The 22368-nt window shown below is 35.0% G+C and overlaps 1 protein-coding gene across 2 annotated transcripts; it reads left to right on the forward strand.

Annotated features, from left to right (window-relative positions):
• Positions 1 to 1765: 1765 nt before the first annotated feature.
• LOC116189098 (type I inositol polyphosphate 5-phosphatase 4-like) lies at positions 1766 to 7036 on the forward strand. Of its 2 annotated transcripts, none has more exons than XM_031518629.1 (13): positions 1766 to 2452; positions 2541 to 2625; positions 2947 to 3015; positions 3154 to 3241; positions 3346 to 3456; positions 3549 to 4170; positions 4295 to 4488; positions 4600 to 4708; positions 4816 to 4964; positions 5398 to 5712; positions 5795 to 5884; positions 6377 to 6654; positions 6743 to 7036. In XM_031518629.1, the coding sequence occupies exons 1-10, from the start codon at positions 2420 to 2422 to the stop codon at positions 5624 to 5626; spliced, it is 1689 nt and encodes a 562-aa protein (XP_031374489.1). In that variant the 5' UTR covers positions 1766 to 2419; the 3' UTR covers positions 5627 to 5712; positions 5795 to 5884; positions 6377 to 6654; positions 6743 to 7036. The 2 variants fall into 2 exon arrangements, with proteins under 2 accessions (XP_031374489.1, XP_031374490.1); XM_031518630.1 differs by having other exon boundaries at positions 1767 to 2452; positions 3352 to 3456.
• The last annotated feature ends 15332 nt before the right edge of the window (positions 7037 to 22368 follow it).

Here is a 22368-nt window from a genome sequence, read left to right on the forward strand (position 1 = left end):
GCGATGTGCGTCAATTTCATCTCGCAAACTCGCATCAGCCCTCACTTACTTTGTATCCTTCTCTCCCCCTTGAGTAACTATTTTCGCATTAACTAATCCTATCGAGACCAAGATTAATTTTTACCGTCCCTCTCCCTCAGCTGGAGCAGGTACCTTATCACCTCGGGCGTGTTGGACTAACATGTGACCGATCATTTCTTGACTATCGATCCAACAGTCTTGCGGTATTAATGAGTCATGCAGTTAATGAATCGAATGACTTCTCCAATTCAGTTGAGTACCACTTGAAGCAATAATATCTGACATACATTGAACTAATGGCCTTGTTGTCTGCACGATTGTGCTGATAATATGAGATTATTAGGTTTATTTGTTATTATTATATATTACTACTTTTTAAAAGAAACTGCTTACTAGACAAAAGACGAACTAGTAAGGCATCTTAAATCTCAAGGAGTTGGAAAATTCGCTTCGGTATGTTTTACAATATGATCGACCAACATGCTAAAGTTATAGATTACCGAAAAATGGACCGCAATGTATGCGTGAAGAGCGATTGAGAAGGAGATGGATACCGAAGCACATGTTTTTTTTTTTTTTTAAAATATCTTCTGCCTTATGGACGAGTTCAATACACAGGGACATGCTTGCCATGCTCTTGATGTTTACGTGTGTCCTGCCTGCACTATGTTGAGAAAGAACAACGTGCATACATATCTCGATATTAATTTCCTTCTTATTTTTTATCCGTAAGACAGCTTCAATTGATCAATTTTAAATGCGGCATCAAACCTACATCGACAGAAAAGTTTGATGTCCATTTATGCACAAATTAACCTAAAGAGCTAAAAGAGAAACTATTTCCCGATGATCAAGCTCGATCTCTTCCCCTCGATGAGGCATACTTATATATGTTCCGTTTACTCCTGCCTCTGTACTATCCTTCAAGTCGAGCGGTTTCTAGTTCACTGAACTAGCTTGGCCAAGACGTGTAATATGCATATCTCATATATCCGTATAATCGAGAATAACATTGTAGTTCTTGAGAATTAGTAGTCTCATATTAGGAAAAAAACAGAAATAAGAACCCGAGTAGAGGAGTAGGATTGACCACCCATTAGCTCGAAATTTTAGATTAGAGAGGAGACCAACTCCAATTTTGTAGTAGCTTTTCTTTCTCTCCCACGAGGCAAGGATTTATTCTCCTCAAATCATTTCCAACTTAGGCATCGACTCGCGAAAGCTTTCAATGTGTTAGAACTCATGTACCTTGAGTAAAGTCTGTTCATCAGAAGCGTGATGCGGGAATTGCTTCAGCCTCGTAATTCGTAGCTCCATCTTTTTAATCAGCCAATAAAATTATAAGAGTATTGCCTTTTATTTTTTGGGTGAAATTTTATTTTTATTCTAATGTTTTATTTTTTATGTCATGCATTTTTCACCATTGCCACCTTCCCAAGTCCCCAAGTTTTGCTCTTTTTTTTTTCCATAGCCGAAAATATTTCATTCGCCTCGATGGATAAAGAACTCGATGAGATATAGGTCATTTAGATCATCATGATATCACTAAAAATGCACAGTGGACCAAAATAACTCTCATAGAGTAAAGAATAAGGGTCTATTAACGTAAATATTTTTGTATTTAAGTCGAATTTCGACTCTTAATCTTTCATTTGAAAGATGAAGTTTATTATTAACTGGACTATCACATTGATGGTTCCCAAGCTTTGCTTGGCCAGCCTTAGATAAATGCTAAAAAGCCCCTCTCTCCCTCTCTCTCCCTCACCATCCGAAGAGAGCTCAGACTTCACAGAGCACTCTCTCTCTCTCTCTCTCTCTCTCCCCCTCCCTGAACTTTATTCCCTCTTCAAATTCGATACTTTGCTCTGTCCCCCGTAGAGAACGAGGTTTGGTGTTTTCTTGCCCTGCAATCAGTAGCAGAGCACAACAACGAAACTCCAAAAACCCAAAAAAAAGAACATCTCCTTCCTCGTCGTCTCTCTTTCTCCCCCCTACATTGTCTCATCCCTCCCGGAATCTCACAGTCACACTCTCACTCCCAGTCTTCTTGTTCCTCCATTGTCCTTCCTTCCTCTGTTTTAATTACCCCTGCTTCTGTTTCTCCTTCTTTTTCTTCTTCTATTTCAGACTGTGTCCCCTGTTCCATCTAATCTTGACAAAAAAGGCAAGCAACACACCAAATCACCTTCTGGGTATTTCGGATTTCCGCAGCAAAGGACCGAGTAATGTCCAAAAACTGGGATTTCCTCCTCTCTCGCTCCTCGTTGTTGCTGTACTGCATCAATCACCTGAAACAGAGGGCACTGTTTAATTAAACAGAGGGAGGGCCCCGGGGGCGAGTCACCCCCTTTATAAGTCTCAGCTGTAGATCAGAGAGCTATATGAAGTTGGCAACACAATGAGAGATGATGGGAGCTCCAAGAAAAGCAAGGTTTGAGGAAACATCTTGAATTTGCCACACTGGGGTCCCTCTTTTTTTTCTGGGTTCTGACTGTTTCTCGTTGCTGATTCTGATGAAGCTTTCATGGCCCAAGACATTCAAGAAATGGTTCAACATCAGGGGCAAAGCTGAGGACTTTGAGGCTGATGACGTTGTCCATGGAGGTGATTCTCATGATTCCATGATTTCACACACACATTCTTGTGTAATTGCAGGATTTTGAAGCTTTCAATTTGGTCCCCTTGATTGGGCTTTTGGCTTTTACTGATGAATGGCAATGGGGATTTCTCCCCAGCACTGTTGCTTTGAGCAAAATTGTTTTTTTGCCCCTTTCTTGGGCTCTGCTCTATCTCTATGTGTAGCCCCAAGATCTGCTCTCTCTCTCTCTTTTTTTTTTTTCTTTGAATATGTGCCAGTCAATTATATATGGTGACGCATATACATTGGAAGTAGCTTTAATCGGCTTTATGGGTTTTCTTTTTCAGGCGGTGAAGAAGAATGGGGGGACATCTACGCAGAGCAGGAGCCATGCACGATCAAGAAAAGCAAAACAGGTTCAGTTCATATATATATATATATATATATATCCCTGCATTTCGTTTTGCAGAGCCCAGTTTTTGTTTAATCCTCAAAGTAATCAATCTGAATACTGCAATAAATAAATCTCTCTCTTTCTCTGATTTAATCGACAGAGAGACTGAACAAGAGAAGTTCCGACCAACTCCGGCGAGGCAAGATCGACCTCGAGGCCTCTCAGGTGACTGACGTGCAAAATTACAGGTTGGTCTCAAATCAGCCCTTTGTTCTTTTTGCTCTTCTGGAACCATGAGTAATGGAGTATAGATTCTTTGGAGTTTATTTACTATGTTGTCATGTTGTTATGGGCTCAGGCTCTTTGTAGCAACGTGGAACGTCGCCGGGAAATCCCCACCGAGTCACTTGAACCTTGAGGATTGGCTTCACACTTCACCTCCGGCTGATATTTACGTTCTTGGGTACATTTTTTTTTTTTAATCTAGTCAAATGATCTTTTCCTCTTTCTTTCAAGTGATGAATCTTTTTGTATTGCTTCTTGCGATTTTGCTAGGTTTCAAGAGATTGTCCCATTGAATGCTGGGAATGTGTTGGGCACGGAGGACAATGGACCAGCCAAGAAATGGCTGGCACTAATAAGGAGGACCCTCAACAGCCTTCCCGGGGCCAGCGGAGGTTGCCTCACCCCTTCTCCGATCCCCGACCCTCTAGTTGAACTAGATGTAGACTTTGAGGGGTCCGCAAGGCACAAAGCCTCCTCTTTCTTTCATCGTCGATCTTTCCAGTCACTCAGTCAAAGCATGAGAATGGACCGTGAAAACTTGATGGTTCAGCCCCATTTGGACCGGCGGTTCAGTGTCTGTGACCGGGTCATGTTTGGTGACAGGATGAACGATTGTGATCAGAGCTACCTTTGGCCCTCGTCGGATGAGGAAAATGGGCCTGGAGATTCCCCTGGTAACCCTTACTATTCTCCAGTCTTCAACAGTAAGTCAGGTTTGATGGAGGATATTGATCATTCTCAAGCAGGGCAGTCGAGATACTGCCTGGTTGCGAGCAAGCAAATGGTGGGGATATTTCTGACTGTTTGGGTTCGGGTTGACCTCCGGGACTCAGTTCAGAACATGAAGGTCTCTTGTGTAGGCAGAGGATTGATGGGTTATCTTGGAAACAAGGTAGATTTCTTTTCCGTCTTCTTTCCTTTCTTTTGGTTGGTTTGCAAGCATAAACTACATAGAGGAGCTCACTTGAGTAGGATATGGGGTGAGATATTGTTCTAAAATAGTTTTCCTTTTCCAGGGTTCAATTTCAATTAGCATGTCCTTGCACCAAACAAGCTTTTGCTTCATCTGTAGCCACTTGACCTCGGGAGAGAAGGAGGGAGACGAGCTGAGAAGGAACTCTGATGTAATGGAGATTCTTAGGAAGACAAGGTTTCCCCGAGTCCATGGCTCGGGAGATGAAAATTCTCCTCAGACGATTCTCGAGCATGAGTACGACTGTTGTCTATCTGAATATATAACCTTTTAGTGTTCATGCCTTATATTGATATAAATATATGTCTTTACATTAACCAAGATTCTTAATTGTCTGTGTTTATGCAGTCGAGTTATTTGGTTGGGGGATTTAAACTATAGAATCGCATTGTCTTATCGGTATGCAAAGGCGCTTGTTGAGATGAGAAATTGGAGAGCTTTATTAGAGAATGATCAGGTATGCGACTTTCTTCAGTTATTTATTTTATGCCTGGGTTCATATGTCTTGAATCGATTGAGAGATCTGTAGCTTGTGCTGATTGGAAGTTTGGATATCCTTAACAGCTCCGAATAGAACAGAAAGGCGGGCGGGTCTTTGTGGGATGGAATGAAGGAAGAATATATTTTCCTCCAACATACAAGTACTCAAATAATTCTGACAGATATGCTGGGGAAAACAGGCACCCAAAGGAAAAGCGAAGAACTCCAGCATGGTACTCTCTTCAAAATCTTCTCTGCGCTACTGAATAAAATCCAGTTCAAGAGATGTTTATTCACAAATATCCATAAAGTCGAGAAAGCATATAGTGGCACCATATTAAACATATACAAATAGATCTTGATGTTTTTCACCATGATACGAAACACAATCGTCAAAATGAACTTCAGGAAAGAGTGTTTTTCCGACGAACTGCATGAAAAATTTATCTTTTATTATCATCATCATCATTATTATTTTGTTCTTTTTTGTGAAACATTTGAAAGAAATAAGGAATTCTAAATGCCTTGTTCAGGCAAAACAGAAAAAGGGGTTGTTCTCAGTCGATGTAGAATGGTTTGCTGTTTGAGGATTTTCCTTTTCCCCTGTTATGTCCTCCAATGTATCGACTGGATTCTTATTTAGCTATTTTGCTTTTATGTATGAAGGTGTGATCGTATACTTTGGTATGGGCGAGGGCTCAGTCAGTTGTCTTATGTTCGGGGCGAGTCGAGGTTTTCCGATCATAGGCCAGTTTATGGCGTTTTCTTAGTGGAGGTGGAGTCCATTAACCGAGGCCGAATCAAGAAGAGCATGAGCTGCTCCAATGCAAGGATCGAAGTGGAAGAGTTGCTTCCTCATTCACATGGGTTTACGAATTTTAACTACTTCTATTAGGGAACTGAGTTCTGTTCCAGTTCGAACCCAACCTTTGCTCCTCAAACAAACAAGACTTCATCAAGCTAAGTGCAGCAGTCATCGAGGTACCTTCAGAAAAACATAGCATAACGCGACGCTTATTCAATTATATACACGATCAACTGAACTTTCATTGATCTGTAATAGAATCCTGCCCCGAAGGTGGAACCAATCAAACTTCAAGTGAAATTCATCAAGAACTGGAGCCTGTTAAATGCTGGTTCATCAATGGAACAGGTAATTGTCCCTGTCCACTGGATTGTCGTACATTCCGTAGAATAATAAGCATAAAATCTTTCTGCATTGCTAAATTGAACGAGATTCTTTTGCCTTCTTTTCTTTTTCTCCTCATGTATTTAGTAATTGTAGAGTTAAAAATAATAACATTATGGCATATGTTTGAGTTAATGGGAACTGAAAAGGTTCTGCTTCAGTAATGAGCAAAGTGATGATGATGAACACAACCTTGGACTTGGTCCCTAAGCTAAGAGTTGAAACAGAATGCTGACTTCTTTGACCCTTTCAACTCGTGGGCTTGGTCAATTCAAGCCCCACATAAGAAAATTATTGCACAGTCCCTTTGCAACACACATCACCAAAAATAAATAAATAAATAAAAGAGAGAGAGAGAGAAGCAACAACTGAAAATTACATCTTTCCCATTAAAGCTTTTTCTTGTGAAGCTCTCTTTTTTCTGCTGCTCAATTGGTCCCCCATTGTTATCTGCAGGCAAGTGGGCTAAAAAACAAACTCTCTCGCCTTAAAGTCTGCGATTGAGACATTCCAATTACCCCAAGAGCCAGATCGACGTCCCTTTTTTTCCACTAGCTTTCGCATCTACGGTTTTGTCCCGACTCCCGGTTCGTCATCGAATATTTCCCCATGCCTATGTTTGGCTGCAAACAAGTACAGATTTGGAGCCATGCGCATGACTGCAACCCAAATCCAAGAACCCGAATCACTGAACTTGGCCATTCATCAGTTTGCGAACGCCGCTCGATAGTCAGGTTCGATGTTGACATTGGACGGAACATTGAATACTTCATGTTTATATACCATGCATACTTACTAACCTTTGACATCTTGGGTTTGCAGGACTATTTGGCTCATGAATTCTTGAAGAAACAGAACACAGACAAGGCAATTGTTTCTTTGCTCTCTTTTTTTGGAATTATTTGGCTAGAGGACAAGGATTCATAAAATATAATTTTTTAAATTTATCAGCAGAGTTTTTTTTTTTTTTTTTTTAAGGTTGAGTGGAAGTGCAGTGTTATTATTGGGTCTGAAGCTGCAGTTTTTCTTCTTTTTCCTTCTCCTGGTGTAACTGATTTTACTGTGGAAAGGGCACCGAGAGCATACCTTTATTTATTCATCCGTTTACTTTATTTATTTACTGCACTACCCTTTGCCCTTCATATGTATGTCAGGCTGCTGGCCATGATCTGCCATCATTGGTAAAATGCAGCGGCGAAGGGTTCAGTTCAAGATGGAGAACTAGTGCTCAATTTGCTCATACTGGTCATCGAAAAACATTCCCTCGAACCTTGCTAAGAAATTCTTTGAATTTGAATTTCGGACTTCAGAATGATAACCGTACGTAATTTCGATTAACCGAAAATGAGAAAGCAATTGGATACAAGTAGATGACCATTCAACAGCGTGGAAGCAGTTTTCTCTGTTTCCCTCGCCCACATTCACCACCAAAAAGAAAATAAACCAACCGCTCAACTTCTACCCCTCACTCTCTCTCCCCATGCTTTTTGGTCCTCAAACTTTTTTGAATCTTTCAAATAAGTCCTGCACGTCATCCAGGAGTGCTCTAGTTTATCCACACTATTTTATATGGGAGAAAAAGGCAATTTGTGTAACTTTCGTAATCCCAAAATCACTCATTAAAAAGTAAAACAGCAAATTTATGAACCATTAGATCAGAAGATAATTAAAGGTAAAAGGATAAATTTATATAATTTCTAACTACCTTTCATACCACTTCTATTATCTCTCCCCCTCGTATTTTCGTCTCCCCGAGTCTTATCCCTATTTTCCTCTCTCTCTACTTTTTACTCTCTCGTGAGTCTGAATATAAAATTATTTTCTTTAATTTTTCCTCTTTATTATTGCTGTTACTTAAAATTTAATTACTCTTCATTAAAAGTTTTTAAAAATCCTTATAAAGAAAACGATCAATTTCATATGTAAGACGTAGAGCGAGTACGTGTCAGTAATTCACATATAAGATGAAATTATAATTAATACCGTACGTAGCATGTCTTTCTTTAGTGTATATATATATATATATATATATAATTTTTTTAACTACACTTGGAAAGTAATCCGCTTGGAAACACATACTAGAATATTTTTTATTTGATGAGTTTATAGTCATATATAATCATATATATATAAAAGAATTTAGTTGAATATAATATTTAAAAAATGTTCCAAATGATAATTATATGTTGAACTGAATAATTGGAATATATATGTTGCACTTATAAAATTTTGCAATGCATATAAAGTAAAATAATGACTTCCATATCAATTTGGATTGATTCAAATGATTTGGCACTTGTTCCATTTAAAAAAAGTCTCAAGTTCAAATCATGTGAATGAAAAAAAATTCATACTGATAAAGTTTTACCTCTTAGGGAGCAAACTCTGCTCGATTGGATTAATTGGGCCTTTTCGAGGCTTCGGATACAAGGGTGCACACTAAAAAACTTTTTTTTAACTTGCAACAACATAATTTTTATAGAAAATAATTAATTGAGTATATGCAAATGATTTTTCCAAATACTAAATCCTCCCATAAAATATGCCTAATAATCCTCTTTAACACTCACACATCTATATCTATATATGAAAGCAAATACATGGTAGGCCTGATCAGATGGCCTTAGAATGCTCTGTTTCTGAATAAAATTTTCTTTGTTTTTTTTAAACTTTATCTTAAAACAAATTTTTAAATTTTTTAAAATATATTGATATAGATAAGCGGGGCAGTTACAATTAACTTTTGATATAAAAAAAGCAAATTTGGGAGCTTGGTGAAGGAACACGTTGCATTTAACTTTTGTACGTGAGCAAAATTATTTGTTTACTGTGCTAAAAAATTAGTCAATGCAATAAATCTATAAATTCATGTGATCATAACTTTTCAATTATTAGGTCGACACACATTCATAAGAATTTAGCATATCAATTGCTGTTCAGAAAATAATTAACATTGATTTCTACGTTATTGAGATGCCAGGAATAATGTAGAAAGAAAGGGGACTTTTTTATTTTTATTTTTTTTTCCCGGACGAACGTTTCTGTATTAATAGTCGAGTATTTTTTTCATGTCAATATTCTGAGTAGTTTCAGTGCATATTAAGTTAACTAAGAATAATAGTATGTATCACTCAAAAAATTGTTCGGCAGCCCTGCCTTGCCATACGACATGAAGAAGAATCAATTAAATTTCAGCAAACTCCTGAATGGTGTGTTAATCACATGGACAACTGCCATAATTATTGTTAATTGCAAGAATCCTATTAGTTTTTCATCACCACATCATTGTAAAGTAGAATCATTTAATATTTTTACGTATCTCTCATATCCTTCTATATATAAAAATGCCGAAGTGTTCTATCTAAGAGTGTTATATCGAGAGGAGGAAGTCCCAAGGAAATTACAACAATGGGGTGAGTTGGTGTTAAATCTCACGAATAATAACAAATAACAGGTTTGAACCTTTAAAATAGTCGGTTGTTTGTCCCGCACCGTAGGGATAAAAATATTTGTTGTGATAAAACCCTATGGTGATAATGGTCGCACTTTTTCTATTTACTGTAACAAACCTCATATTAAAAAACTCAAAGACACCAATTAATCCACGAGCTAGATCGATTCATTAATGAATAAAACTCTTCTAATTATGAATTATGTCCATTCGTAACATTCGAACCCGAGACCTTGGGAAATATAAGTGTCTAACAATTTGAACCAATCTATATTGGTGCCATTGTCACTTCAGATGATTTCCAGGGCAGGACTCACCTCTTCTGTTCCATGTGTGATTGATTTTGCATTGACTCCCAACTTATATGTATATCAACAACTGTAATAGTCAAAATCCACCTTATTTCTTCCCCCAAAAAAAAAATCTAAAAAATAATAAATTCATCACCTAAAAACTGTATCACTCTGATTTCTAATAAGGCAGGAAATTATTGGAAAAATAAAGAGTCCGTATCGCTCTGATTTCTAATAAGGCAGGAAATTATTGGAAAAATAAAGAGTGAGGTTGAGTAAATGTTCGTTTGATGTTACTGAGGGTAGAATTAGTAGGAAAAGAAGAAAAGCCCGTATAGATATGGCTACATATTGCGTGCATGGGTGAGTCATCAGGTCAATAACCTACGGGCCATCAAGGCGGATGGTCGCAGTTATGCTTCCCTGCGTTAGAAAAACAAAAGCCCGTACAACCCCACATTCACTCATTCCAAAATTTAAGGGGGGGAAAAAAGAAAAAGAAACACCAACCGTCATTATCACGTAATCTGCCACTGCCACTGCCACTGCCACTGCAGCTGCAGTACTCACCAGTATGTATTTATATATTGCCCCCATGTACGTCAATATATTTATATGTGTATATGTAATTATCTACTCTTGCATGCCCTGTGTTTAATACGATCGAGCTGTTAATTTGTGATGTTAGGGCTCGCGGAGTTATCCGTCCCCGTAAAGTTTCATTACATCGTTCGGTGCCCTGAAAGCGGCTAATTAATATGGAACAGCTAGAGTGTAGTTCGAACAAAATCTTGACATGATTTTTGGCACAATAGGAAAATAAGGTGTCGTCACTCGTCAGAGTTAATCGTATTCTAAAGTGACATCCTATGAAAGCACGCATGCATGCATATGCATATGCCACGGTGCTGGGTTAATTCATTGACCATCGAACTGTTTGATCTCAAAAGAATTTCCTTGATGCAGCCCCGGCCACATTAAGGCTTTGCAAGAATTTGGTCAGGTGATTCCGTCACAATAGGCAAAGTCCGGTCTAGCGTCTCATGATAGCGAGCCCCACACGAGGACTATCAAGGCTTCAAGGCAAAGGCCAAGCTTATTGGGGTGACACAGGCTGGTAGTTTGCTAGCTTGTGGTCATATCGAGGAGTACTGCGAACCATTTAGAAGAGAGATATAATTAATCAATTGACCTTAAAATTTAAGTTATTAAATCGTAGTTAATATTGCCTGGTTATGATAAGCGTAAAAAATTTAGTACACAATCAACCACTAGTATTAACAAAAATAAAATTCACGATGGAAGAGGACAATCAATGATAAGTCTCATAGTAACTTACAAGATTTTAGCTCTCCGCCAAGAAAGACATAAATCCTTGTCCCAGTGAATGCTCATTACTTTGTTGTTTCCATCTTTGAGAAAATCCTCCCTTGGTTCTTTTATATCATAACGTGAAATAATTCTTTTTTAATGTTTATACTAAAAGGAGAAATGGAAATGGAGAAAGGAATTTCAAGACAGATACGGCAGAGCCATTCTAGTGCAAAACACCACATCCGGAAGCAAAGCTGTACAATTTTGTTACCAGCTTTTATTCTAGGGCTACAAAATAGAAATTACCCGCTCGACATTATTTCAACTTTTTCACTTAAATTGAGGCTAAAAGGTCAAAAAGAAGTGTGAAAAAAAAAATCTTCGTGTATTCCCTCCCATCCCTTATGATACGAGAGATAATATTCAATAGCATGCTTCTAGCGCACCTGGCTAGATGCAAGAAGTTTCTTAAGGATAGAGGCATATTTGTGCCACTAAATGGAAATGATTACAACCCTAAGGGATTTGGTCTAGTGGTTAATTTGCACCGAGATCCGAGTTCGAATTTCCTTGGGGCCATTGGAGCGCTTTTGGCGTAGTTACTCGCTCCGTGCGCCGCCGGGGGTTCACGGAACCCCGGTGATTAGTCTGTTGAAGCATGGACACCCCGGGTTAGCAAAAAAAAAATGATTACAATATTATAAATATAAAATGCGACATAAAATAGATAAAAAAAAATCTTACTTCAAAAAAAACAAGTCTAGTATCGACTTAGAAAATTTTAAATATAATTTATATTATGAAATTTAGTTACATATGATATAATTTAGAATGGACCAAAAAAAAAACAGGGAACTTAGAAATCGATGAAACTGGGAATGAGGATAGAAAGAGAGTGGTATAAAGAAGACTAGCCCTCCGGCATGAGCGAACGTGTGCGGAATTGCTTTTGCATCTGCAAACTCGGGTAATTAATGATTTATTATATTAGATTGTTGCACTACTTTTCACATTTTAATAGTTAGACCTATTAAAAGGATATAAGGTAGTGGCGTATGTTCTTACCTTATAGCTAAGAGATTGCAGGTTTGACACATAGTGAGACTACCCGTGCCCCTTTATTAGCTATTATAATTTTCATTTTATTGTATTAGGTTCACAAGTCTCTTTTATAATAATAAAAAAAAGCTCGACATGTATTAGTGATAACGCAAAAAATAAATGCAACAAAATGACAAACACTGAATCCAAGTCAATATGTATATGTAAAAGAAATTTAGGCTCGTGGAATAATTAAGAGGCGTGTTTAATTTTACATGAAACTCGATTGAATTTGCAATAAGAAAAGGAATTTAGAAATGGTTGAAGCAGGCAAGAAGGATGGAAGAGAAGAGAGTGGTATAAAAAGATAAGATTATTCTTCTTCTTCTTTTTGTGAAAAAAAGTTATAATTGATTAGTTATTCGTGGATATGTACATTTATAACACTAGTCCAATGGTTGTTTATTAATTATGTATATATTTATTTTTATATCTTTGTCTATACTTTTATTAAAGTTAAAATACAATTTCAACTTTCTAGGGGAACTCTCATTTGCTCGGCAGTCACTAACTCATTGATTAATTTAATTAGCCAAAAGGCCTATGCATATACGTGAGCTATAGTTATTATAACAATGCTAGTTATTAACTTATTATAACAATGAAAGCATTGGTAGTTACTATGATAATGGTCAAATATATAATATAACTAGCCTTCTTTCACCCGTGCATTGCAGCGGTAATTTTTCTACAAAGATTTGGTGAAATTTTTGCTATAGTGTGATTATAATTTTTTTTCCTAGTGGAGACATTTCATATTTTTTAAATTTAATTATAGTTTCATTTTGATTAAAATAGATTTCATAAACTATGCAGATCCAAAATACATATAACTATATTGTAGTTTTATGGACATAAATAATTAATTTATATATATAATATAAATTTTATTTGTTATAATAAATTTTCCAATATAAATGAAAAACGATATGAGTTTTGTATTGTAAATATGCTAATAATATATTAAACTTTGCACTTATAAGTTCTTGTTCGTTTATAGATTGTATAGTTAATGTATTACACGAAAATTAGGTTTTTACAAATAAAGTTTTTCAGATTGAGGGCAAAAATACCTACATAAATTAATCCAAGTAAAGTTTGTGCAGATTCAAAGTATAGATGATTGTAGTTTTATGCATGTAAAACAATTAATTTGTTATATATTATATAAAATTTACTTGCTATAATAAATTTTTCAACATAAATTTAAAATAACAGAAGATTTTTATTGCAATAGTCTAATAATATATTGAACTTTGAATTTCATTATCTCTTTTTCTTTTTTTGTAATCTTTTTTGAATAAATTTTCCCATAAATACTCACATAAACCCCACTTCAATTTCACCCATATTACTATCTCCCTTCTTCTTCTTCTTATACGAGCAAAAAAAAAATGACTGATCCAAATCAATTTCCACAAAATCTAAATGCCCACGGGTTTTATATGCAAAACTTGAATTTTCCCCAGAATCCAAATTCTCAAAATCCCAATTCTCATCCAAATACGAATTTTCCTCCTCCAATCTGAATTTTCCCCATCCAAACTATCATCATCCATATCATCATATGTATTATCATCATCCATATCCTCCTCTGTATTATGGACATGTGGGTTTACCTTTCCAATTTATGGGTGGCACGGGGTCGACATCTGGAAGTGCCGTCGAGTATGATCAATCTCCACATTCGACGCTAGGGGGTTCACCATTCATCCAACTTTCAAACGGTGGTAGAAGGTTTTGACATCAATGATGACGATAATGAGGTGGTTCAAGCTCAAGACAAGGTTGGTCGCACTTCGAATGAATGGAAGTGGGAATAGGACGAGCTGCTAATCAATGGTTGGCTATTATATGGGAAAGATTTTGTGGTCGGCGATGATCAAATCAAACTGCCTTGCAATTTTGGGACAAAATCAACGAACATTGCCGCCAACACAACATCACCATCTTCTCAAAGAAAACATATAACGCCTTAAAGCAATAGTGGTATAAGATTAACCATTTTTGCGGGAGCTTCCAACGGTGCTATGAGACTGCTGAGCGTTATCGTCAAAGCGGAGCAAATGAAGACGATGTCGTGGAGCTAGCGCACCAGCTATGTAAAGATAAACATAAAATAAAAATCAAATTTCACTACGTCGTTGCATTGGAACATATTTCGAAAGGAGTTGAAATGGAGAGCACTTTGGGATCTAACTAATAGTTCGAAGAGAGCAAAGACAAATGCTTCCAGGGGTACACGGCATTGTCCAACCCTGATGAGAATGTGCGCCCTCTACCTCGTCCAAAAGGTAGAGACGCAGCAAAGAGAAAGAAAAAAGGTAAAAAGGTTCTTTATGTCGATGAGGCAGTCGAAGTTATCTCATCCTGATGTGATTCGAGTGCGTCTAGGAATGAGGAAATGAGGAAGCTTAAGCAGAGAGTTTCGATATGAGAAAGCTGGAAGCCAACCTAAAGAGGGAGAAAAATACAGTAAAGAAATGGCTTGTCTAAACAGAGGATAGGAAATTATTGGTGCAACTCATTTCTATAAACAAGTCTAATATGCCTTCAGATGCACTTGTCATTCATGAACAGTATATAACAGATATTATGGGAAAGGTGTTCCCCTCTAGTGAGCTATGTAGTTGTAATTTCCATTTCAATTGTAATTTGTAATTTCTATTTTAATCGAATGGTGTACCGTTGTAATCTCATCTATTTAATGAAATTTAAATTTCACTAATAACATGTCTTATTGAAAATTAATAATTAATCTAGAACTAAACAAATCAACCTTTGTAAACTAGCCGTTGGGAACTAGCTATTGGAAACTAGCCATTTCTATCACTTCCTATCTATAAAATGCTTGGAAGACGAGTTCTTCGATGATACGGAAGAGCAATGCCCCGAAATACTAAAGATGATCCAACAAGGGGTGTATGGAAGCTCTTCCTCAAGACCCAAAAAGAAAAGAGTAAACAGAAGTCGTGTTGCAGGTCACAATCAACTTGTGAAGGACTACTTCGCCGAGGAGTCGACGTACTCTCTTGAGCAATTCCGGGGAAGATTTCAAATGGGATGACCTTTGTTCCTTCGCATTGTCAAGGGCCTATCAAATCATGATCCATATTTCCAATAGAGGCCCGATGCGGTAGGCAACCAAGGCTTTTACCCTATACAAAAGTGCATGGCCGCCATGCTTATGTTGGCGTATGAAGTTAGAGCTGATGTCATTAACGATTATCTCCGGATGGCCGAGACCACTGCAACCAAATGCTTGGAAAGGTTCGTGTTCGGCATCGTCGTGGTTTTCGGGGCGAACACTTGAGAATGCCTAACGCAACAGATGTCCAATGCCTGCTCCAAATCGAGGAGGCCCGCGGCGTCGCCGGTATGATGGGCAACATTGACTGCATGCACTAGAAGTGGAGAAATTGCTTGAAAGCTTGTTATGATATGTTCAAGAGCGATTTTCATGGCGATCCAAGCTTAATATTTGAAGTAATGGTGAGACCTGAGCTGTAAATATGGCATGCCTTTTTTGAAGTAGCTAGGTCCAACAATGACATCAACGTTTTAGACCGATTACCAGTCTTTGATGATGTTCTACAAGGTCGTATTCCCTAGGTAAATTTCACTATTAATGGCAACAACCATGACACTGGATATTATTTAGCGGATGGTATATACTATCAATGGGAAACATTTATCAAAACAATCACCCGGCCACAGTCAAAGAAGTGTAAGTTGTTTGCCAAAGCTCAAGAATCAGCACCGAAAGACGTGGAGCATGCATTCAGAGTGCTAAGGGCTCGCTTTGCAATTATACATGGTCTTACTCGATCGTAGTCCTAGAAGAAGCTCAGAGTGATTATGAGAGCTCGTATCATATTGCATAATATGATCGTTAAGGATAAGCGGGAAACGTAAGATGTGAACGTCGATCCGGGCAACCTTGTACAATGAACTCCCAACAGCTGCTTACCACTATCGGAGCTATGGAGCAAAATTTTGCTCCGTGACTGGAATTTTTCCAAAATAATATCAAGTTTCAGGATCGAGAAATACATCGACAATTATAGCCGGACTTGATGGAACATATGTGGCAACTACAGTAAAATCCACAACAGGATGTAATTTTTTTTTAAAATTATCATTCGTCATGTAATATTTTTAACGGATGTATTTTTCTTTTTACATCGTGTATTTTTTTAACATTATGTCATGTTATTTTATTTTATTTATTAATATATATTTTATTATTATTTTAAATATTTTTTATCTCTTTTGTATTTTTAAATTATGTTTATTAATTTAATTAATTAAAATTATTAAGCATACATATTAATTATATATAATATAAGTTTATTCATTTAATTAATATAATTTGTATGTGGGCTTGACAAAATTAGAGATCCATTAGGGTAGGTGTCTCTCTTTCAAGTGAAGTTTGTTTTTGTCTAATGTAATCCTTATGTAAAAAAGCAGTGTAAGGTCCAATTTAGAGACAATCAAAAATACAAATCCATTGGATATATTTTAAACAAGACAAGAGGAGAACATTAAATGCACTGTGGATCTTGCACGTGGCAACGCAGCCGGGGACTATTTTGGGGGCCTATCCTCTCTATTCTCCTCAATATTTTTAAAATTTTTCCGGAAATAAAGTTTTTTTCTGAATTTTTTTTTTCTGGAAAATTTATTTAATATTTCTCCCCAACAAGAGATTCTGAATTCTGACCAGGACCATCTCGGAATCACCGTTCGATGATTCTCTTTTACTTTTTATTTTTCCGTCATTTTTTCAAAGATTTCTCTTTTTCATTCATTTTAATTTTGGAAACTAATTGCAATTTTATATTAGTAAGATACTGAGGAATAAAATCATATATCATATTAGTTTTATTAACTCAATTTCTAAATAACATATATATTTAACTTAGGTATATTTTTCTTACATAGAAATTAGGTCTACATCAACAATATTATTGGAAATTGATGAGTATTATTGCACATCTCCAATGCTAATCTCTTTAGGTTGTTAGGTAGAATTCCAATTCCTGAGAATATTACTGAACATACGAATGTCGATTTTTATTTATTTTCTGAAATTTGTCTTTTTGAAGTGAGAGTTGTCAATGATGTATTTGACACACATAGAAATCTAAATGGCAATTGTCTATATATAAAAAATATTTTACACAAAATATCTATTATATATATATATGCTACATATATAACCGTGCTACACATAGAATTAATATTTATTAAAAATGCAACAAATATATTGATAAAAAAATCTACTTTCATATAACATTTGATATTTCACACTCGTGACTTTGATCTATCAAATTTTCAATAAAAATAAATTAGATATATCGTGGCAAAAAAGTAAAAATTTAAACTAGAACGAAAAGAATAAGGAGGCTGCGTTGTATTGAGATTGAAAAATAAGGATAGAAGAGAACGTTTAAGTAATGGAAAGAACGTACAAAGAGTTTTTTAATGCACATTTATCATCGGTCTTAATCCATTAGTTATTATCAATCATGAATATGCAGTAAGGAATTATAGAAAATTCTAAGAATTCTCCTTATAAAATAGTACAGTCTTATATAATAGTATAGATAAAGATATTGGACTATAATTAGGTGACGGAGCTCGGAAGACGACATATATTCGATGTGCAATTGTATTTCACTGATTTTTTTTATATTTTATTTGCTTTTTGTTTGTTTTTACATTCCATGCGTCAGCAAATCAATGAGGGGCCCCACTCTGTGGACCGATTCTTGAGGACAAGGATTTATATGGGTGATTAAAGGGGGTGTAACATGTTTTAGATGAAATTATTTATATTTTTTATTAAATATTTAAAATTTATATTTTATTATATTAAATTCATAAATTTTTCATTTGTAACAAAAAAAAAAAATATATATATATATATATATACATATATGGGTGTGTATGTATGCGTGGGCGTTTTTTTGGACGTTTTAATTAATTAAATTGGATAAAGGGGAATCCCAGAAAGCCTGGAATTGGACACAGACCTGACAATTTGGTCACCCAAACTTTTTTTCTCTCTCTCTCTTTCTTTTTGGCATCGAAAACTGTGTATTCTTCCCCTCTATTTTCCACTTTTTATTTTTGTTTTCATCGTTCCTTATTTTCCAACAAAAGTAGGAAAAAAAAATCTTTTGTACCATCAATTTATATTTAAATTAGACCGACCTGAGATCTGGATTCGTCTCAACTCTCAAGTAAGATTTTATTATTTGACTAAAAACAAACTCTTGGCCGGTGATCTTATATGCATGAATGGCCAATTTTTACATATCGAATGCAGAGCTTTGAATACACAAAAAATCTGAGAACCAATCATATAGAAATGTAGCATATCAATATGACATAAATTTCTATTTAATTTTGAGTAATCGTTATGTCATAAAATAGATATCTGGAAAAAAGATTTTCCATAATTTTTCTTTTTAAAGTTTCTGTTGAATTTAAGGAAAAAGTCTCTTTGTCCGAAGTACCTGCGCAACAGAGTTTAGGAATCATCATCCAAGATAACCATTATCTCGAAATTATAGATTCTAAAATATGATTATTTATAGATTTAATTCGGATAAGAAAAAGTACATAGTATGGAAAAGTTATAGGCTCGGCGATTACAGATTGGATTGTAATTTATTTACAATGATCAATGCAGCTTAGCTCAGCTCGAGTTTTTTTTTTTTGGATAAGTAAACTGAAAAGCTCAGCTGAAGGTGACAATATAAAAAGAGGAACAAATCCAAGACTGAGAAAAAAAAGAAATTAAGGAGCTAAAATGATTCAATTCTTCAGACCAAAAGGGCTTAAATGGTATAGATTAAGTCGATATTCAGGCAATAATTAGTCTTAATCAATACTAAGAGTACTCCGTAGTCTCACAATGCAGAATCCCTCCTACACGAATGCCTAAAAACAAGAGTGCAAGTCCGTTTGCTGGTCCCTCAATAAGACAACAATATGATAATGGCTATTAAGTAAGAATGTCGATACTTTGATTTATTAATTTTGAGTGAAATCACGAGTATTTTTAGTGGCTAAAATCCCGTTTGATATCAATTTGATTATGATCACAAGATAATTTCAGTATCTATATTATGATATTAATTAACTATATACGAATATTTATGCACCACGACGTATACGTTCATCTTCGATTGGATATGTATAATGCTGCCGGTATGTTCGGTGCATAAAATGTTGTTTGGTTCTTTTTATCGGCAATTATAATTAAAATTAATATATTAATTAATCCTGCCAACTTTTGGATTTATATATATAACATATTCATCGATCCCTTATCCTCCCCAATCTCCACCATTTTCAAAGATTGAAGGTGGATCTAGCTAGATGTCATCATTTATGCCGACCTTATCATTTTTAAATACCTTAGCTTTCCTTTGGTTTTCAACAATTCAACTTGATTTTGTGCAATGATTATAAGTGTTAACAAATATACTGTTATGTGATAATATATATGTATGTATATATAGATGCATGCGAAAGTAGATGAAAAATTCATTATTAAAATATTATTATGTATATATATGTGAAGGTAAATAGAGAACTTATTATTAAAAATTAATTGTAAAAATAGTTAGAAAAAAGTATTCCAGATAATTTATCAGATAAAAAATAAAAAAGTAATAATTACGTTATTGAATTTGTAAAGAATAAAGTTGAATTGGTTTGAGTAAGACATTAAAAATCAAACGAAGCCTGACTTCATTTTTCTTAAAAGTAATAACTCAACATTATCCAACTCAACTCTATTATTTCTCATATTCAACAATATAATCATTATTATTTTGTCATTTTATTTATTTAATAATAATTTCTCACTCATATTTTTTCATAATTATTTTTATAATCAATTTTTTAATAATAAATTTTCTATCTACTTTTACATGTATACATATATATATATATATATCATACTTTAATATATTTTGTCACACTTGCAATCATTACACAAAATCAAGTTGAATTGGATCACTGTGTGTTTGCTTTCGAAAAAATATTCGACTCAACTCAACTCAACTCTACTTATCTTCAATTCAACATCACAATCATTAATTTTTTTATTTTTAAAATTTTTTTAACCATTCAATTCAATTTTTAATATTAAATTCTCTCAACTATTCATTACTTTTTCACAATTCAACAACACAATAATTACTTAATCATTATTTTCTCTCAATTATTTATTACTTTTTCACACTTTTTCTCATAATTCAACAATACAATCATTACAAACCAATTAAAAACAAAACTCAACTCAACTCAACTCTCAATCCAAACGCACTCTAATCAACTCGAAAACCAAACACAAACTTAATTTCCTCCTGCTTCCCCAATTGTAAACACAACTCTCTATTTATTTGTTTATTTTTTCCGACGTGCCCTGCCAGGTCTTCGAAGCCTATAGGGCCTAATTAATCAAGGTCCAAACCAGGTTGAATCATTGAGGATAGAAATTCTCTCAATTGAGAATTATCTGTATTAACAAAAATTCGAATTTATAACCTTATATAAGAAGAATGAAAATCAAATTAACTGAAATAATCCATATTGGTTGGTCATCGAAATCTGCTTGATTACGACATGGGCAGTAGACAGTGGAACACTTGTCAAATTAACCCATTAATGAATCCATAAATAATAGATAACATATTATATACTGACGTATTTACAATATACAAATACTTATCTTTTCCCAGTCTTCTCACATGATTTATGTAATTAAATCTTATCTTTTTTGTTATGTAATAACAACAATATAAAACTACCTTGTGATTGACCAATTGACTCAGACAAGCTGCCCACAGGGGAGACAGGACTCAGCAAATGAAGTATGGTCTCAGAGAGACCTGACTTTTTGATGTCCTGACGAGAAAATAATGCCTCGTTTAGTTTCATAATTGAATTTTAAAATTTTATTTTAATTTAATTCTATTTATAATAAAATAAAATAATTTATATAAAGTTAAAAGGGTGAACTCCATTTATACCACTCTTTTTTCATAATAAAACAAAATAACTCATATAAAGTCAAGGGATGAACTCCATTTACACCACTCTTTTTCAAAATTAAAATCTAATTTTAAAATCATACTTTGAAACCAAAAGCAACATAAGATTTTATTGAAGAATCGGATTATTTTAGAAATAATATTAATGAATTATTGCCATTGTATCTAAATTCAATTGATATGCTTTAGTTACATGTTATCTTCATTTGCAGTGATCTATGTGGATCTGTCGTATTTACTTTCTCTACAAGGTACCATTTTGAACATTTTTCCCTTATATCCATTTCTGTGATCAATGTACATTCATTGATTTTCGTTGAGAAAATATATATATATATATATATATATTAGTGGTCCGTTTCGATTGTACCATATTGTAGATTTAATTGAAGAATAATTCTGATCTATTTGTTGATTTAATATATTTTTATTCTATGTGATTTAATTTTCCTGTATTTCCTTCTACTACTTTGACGAGAGATAACAAAAGGTTTGATTAATGCTGAGGTTTGCAACAAAGACATTGCGGGTGTGATTTTGTTAGCATTATGCCAACAGATAACATAAGATGGCTTGTGGCCTAACTAATAGGCTTGACCCTTTCATTATTTATAACAAAGAGCCGCGGCGCGCCTACTTTTCGGTTAATTGACTAATTACTCATTATTATAAGGTGTCAATATTCGAATATGACGACATAGATATAGTCTCAGTTATTTTCCGAAAATAAATAAATATTGATGAGACACATGTCGCAAAAATAAGGACTAAAGACAAAAAGTTGAAAATGGTATGAATGCCTATGTATTCGCCAGCACAAAAATTGTCATGGACCAATTCGGATGTGACCCGACAGCTGGGAAGGTCCCTCGATGGTGGATAAGTATAAATTCAATATCCTAGGAAATTATCTAATTCAGTGCCAATTTATGTCCTCTTTTATTAGTGTTGATGGGTCTATGTCCATTGTCATGAACCTCATGCTCAAAATATATGGGCAAAGTCCAATTCCCTTGCACTTGTACCACGGATTCGAAAGAAAAAAAGATGCCTAGCATTTATGCACGTGGCACGGCATGCTCAATTGTTCCATTATACGCAAACGTAGCCATTGTTAATGTCGCTTACTAATATTTATAAAAAAAAAAAAAAGGCGCACACACAAAGCCATGGACGAATTTGGAGAGAGAGAAAAAGATTGAGGGCCAAACG

This window comes from Punica granatum, chromosome 8, assembly GCF_007655135.1.
Source record: "Punica granatum isolate Tunisia-2019 chromosome 8, ASM765513v2, whole genome shotgun sequence".
Classification (NCBI taxonomy): Eukaryota; Viridiplantae; Streptophyta; class Magnoliopsida; order Myrtales; family Lythraceae; genus Punica; species Punica granatum.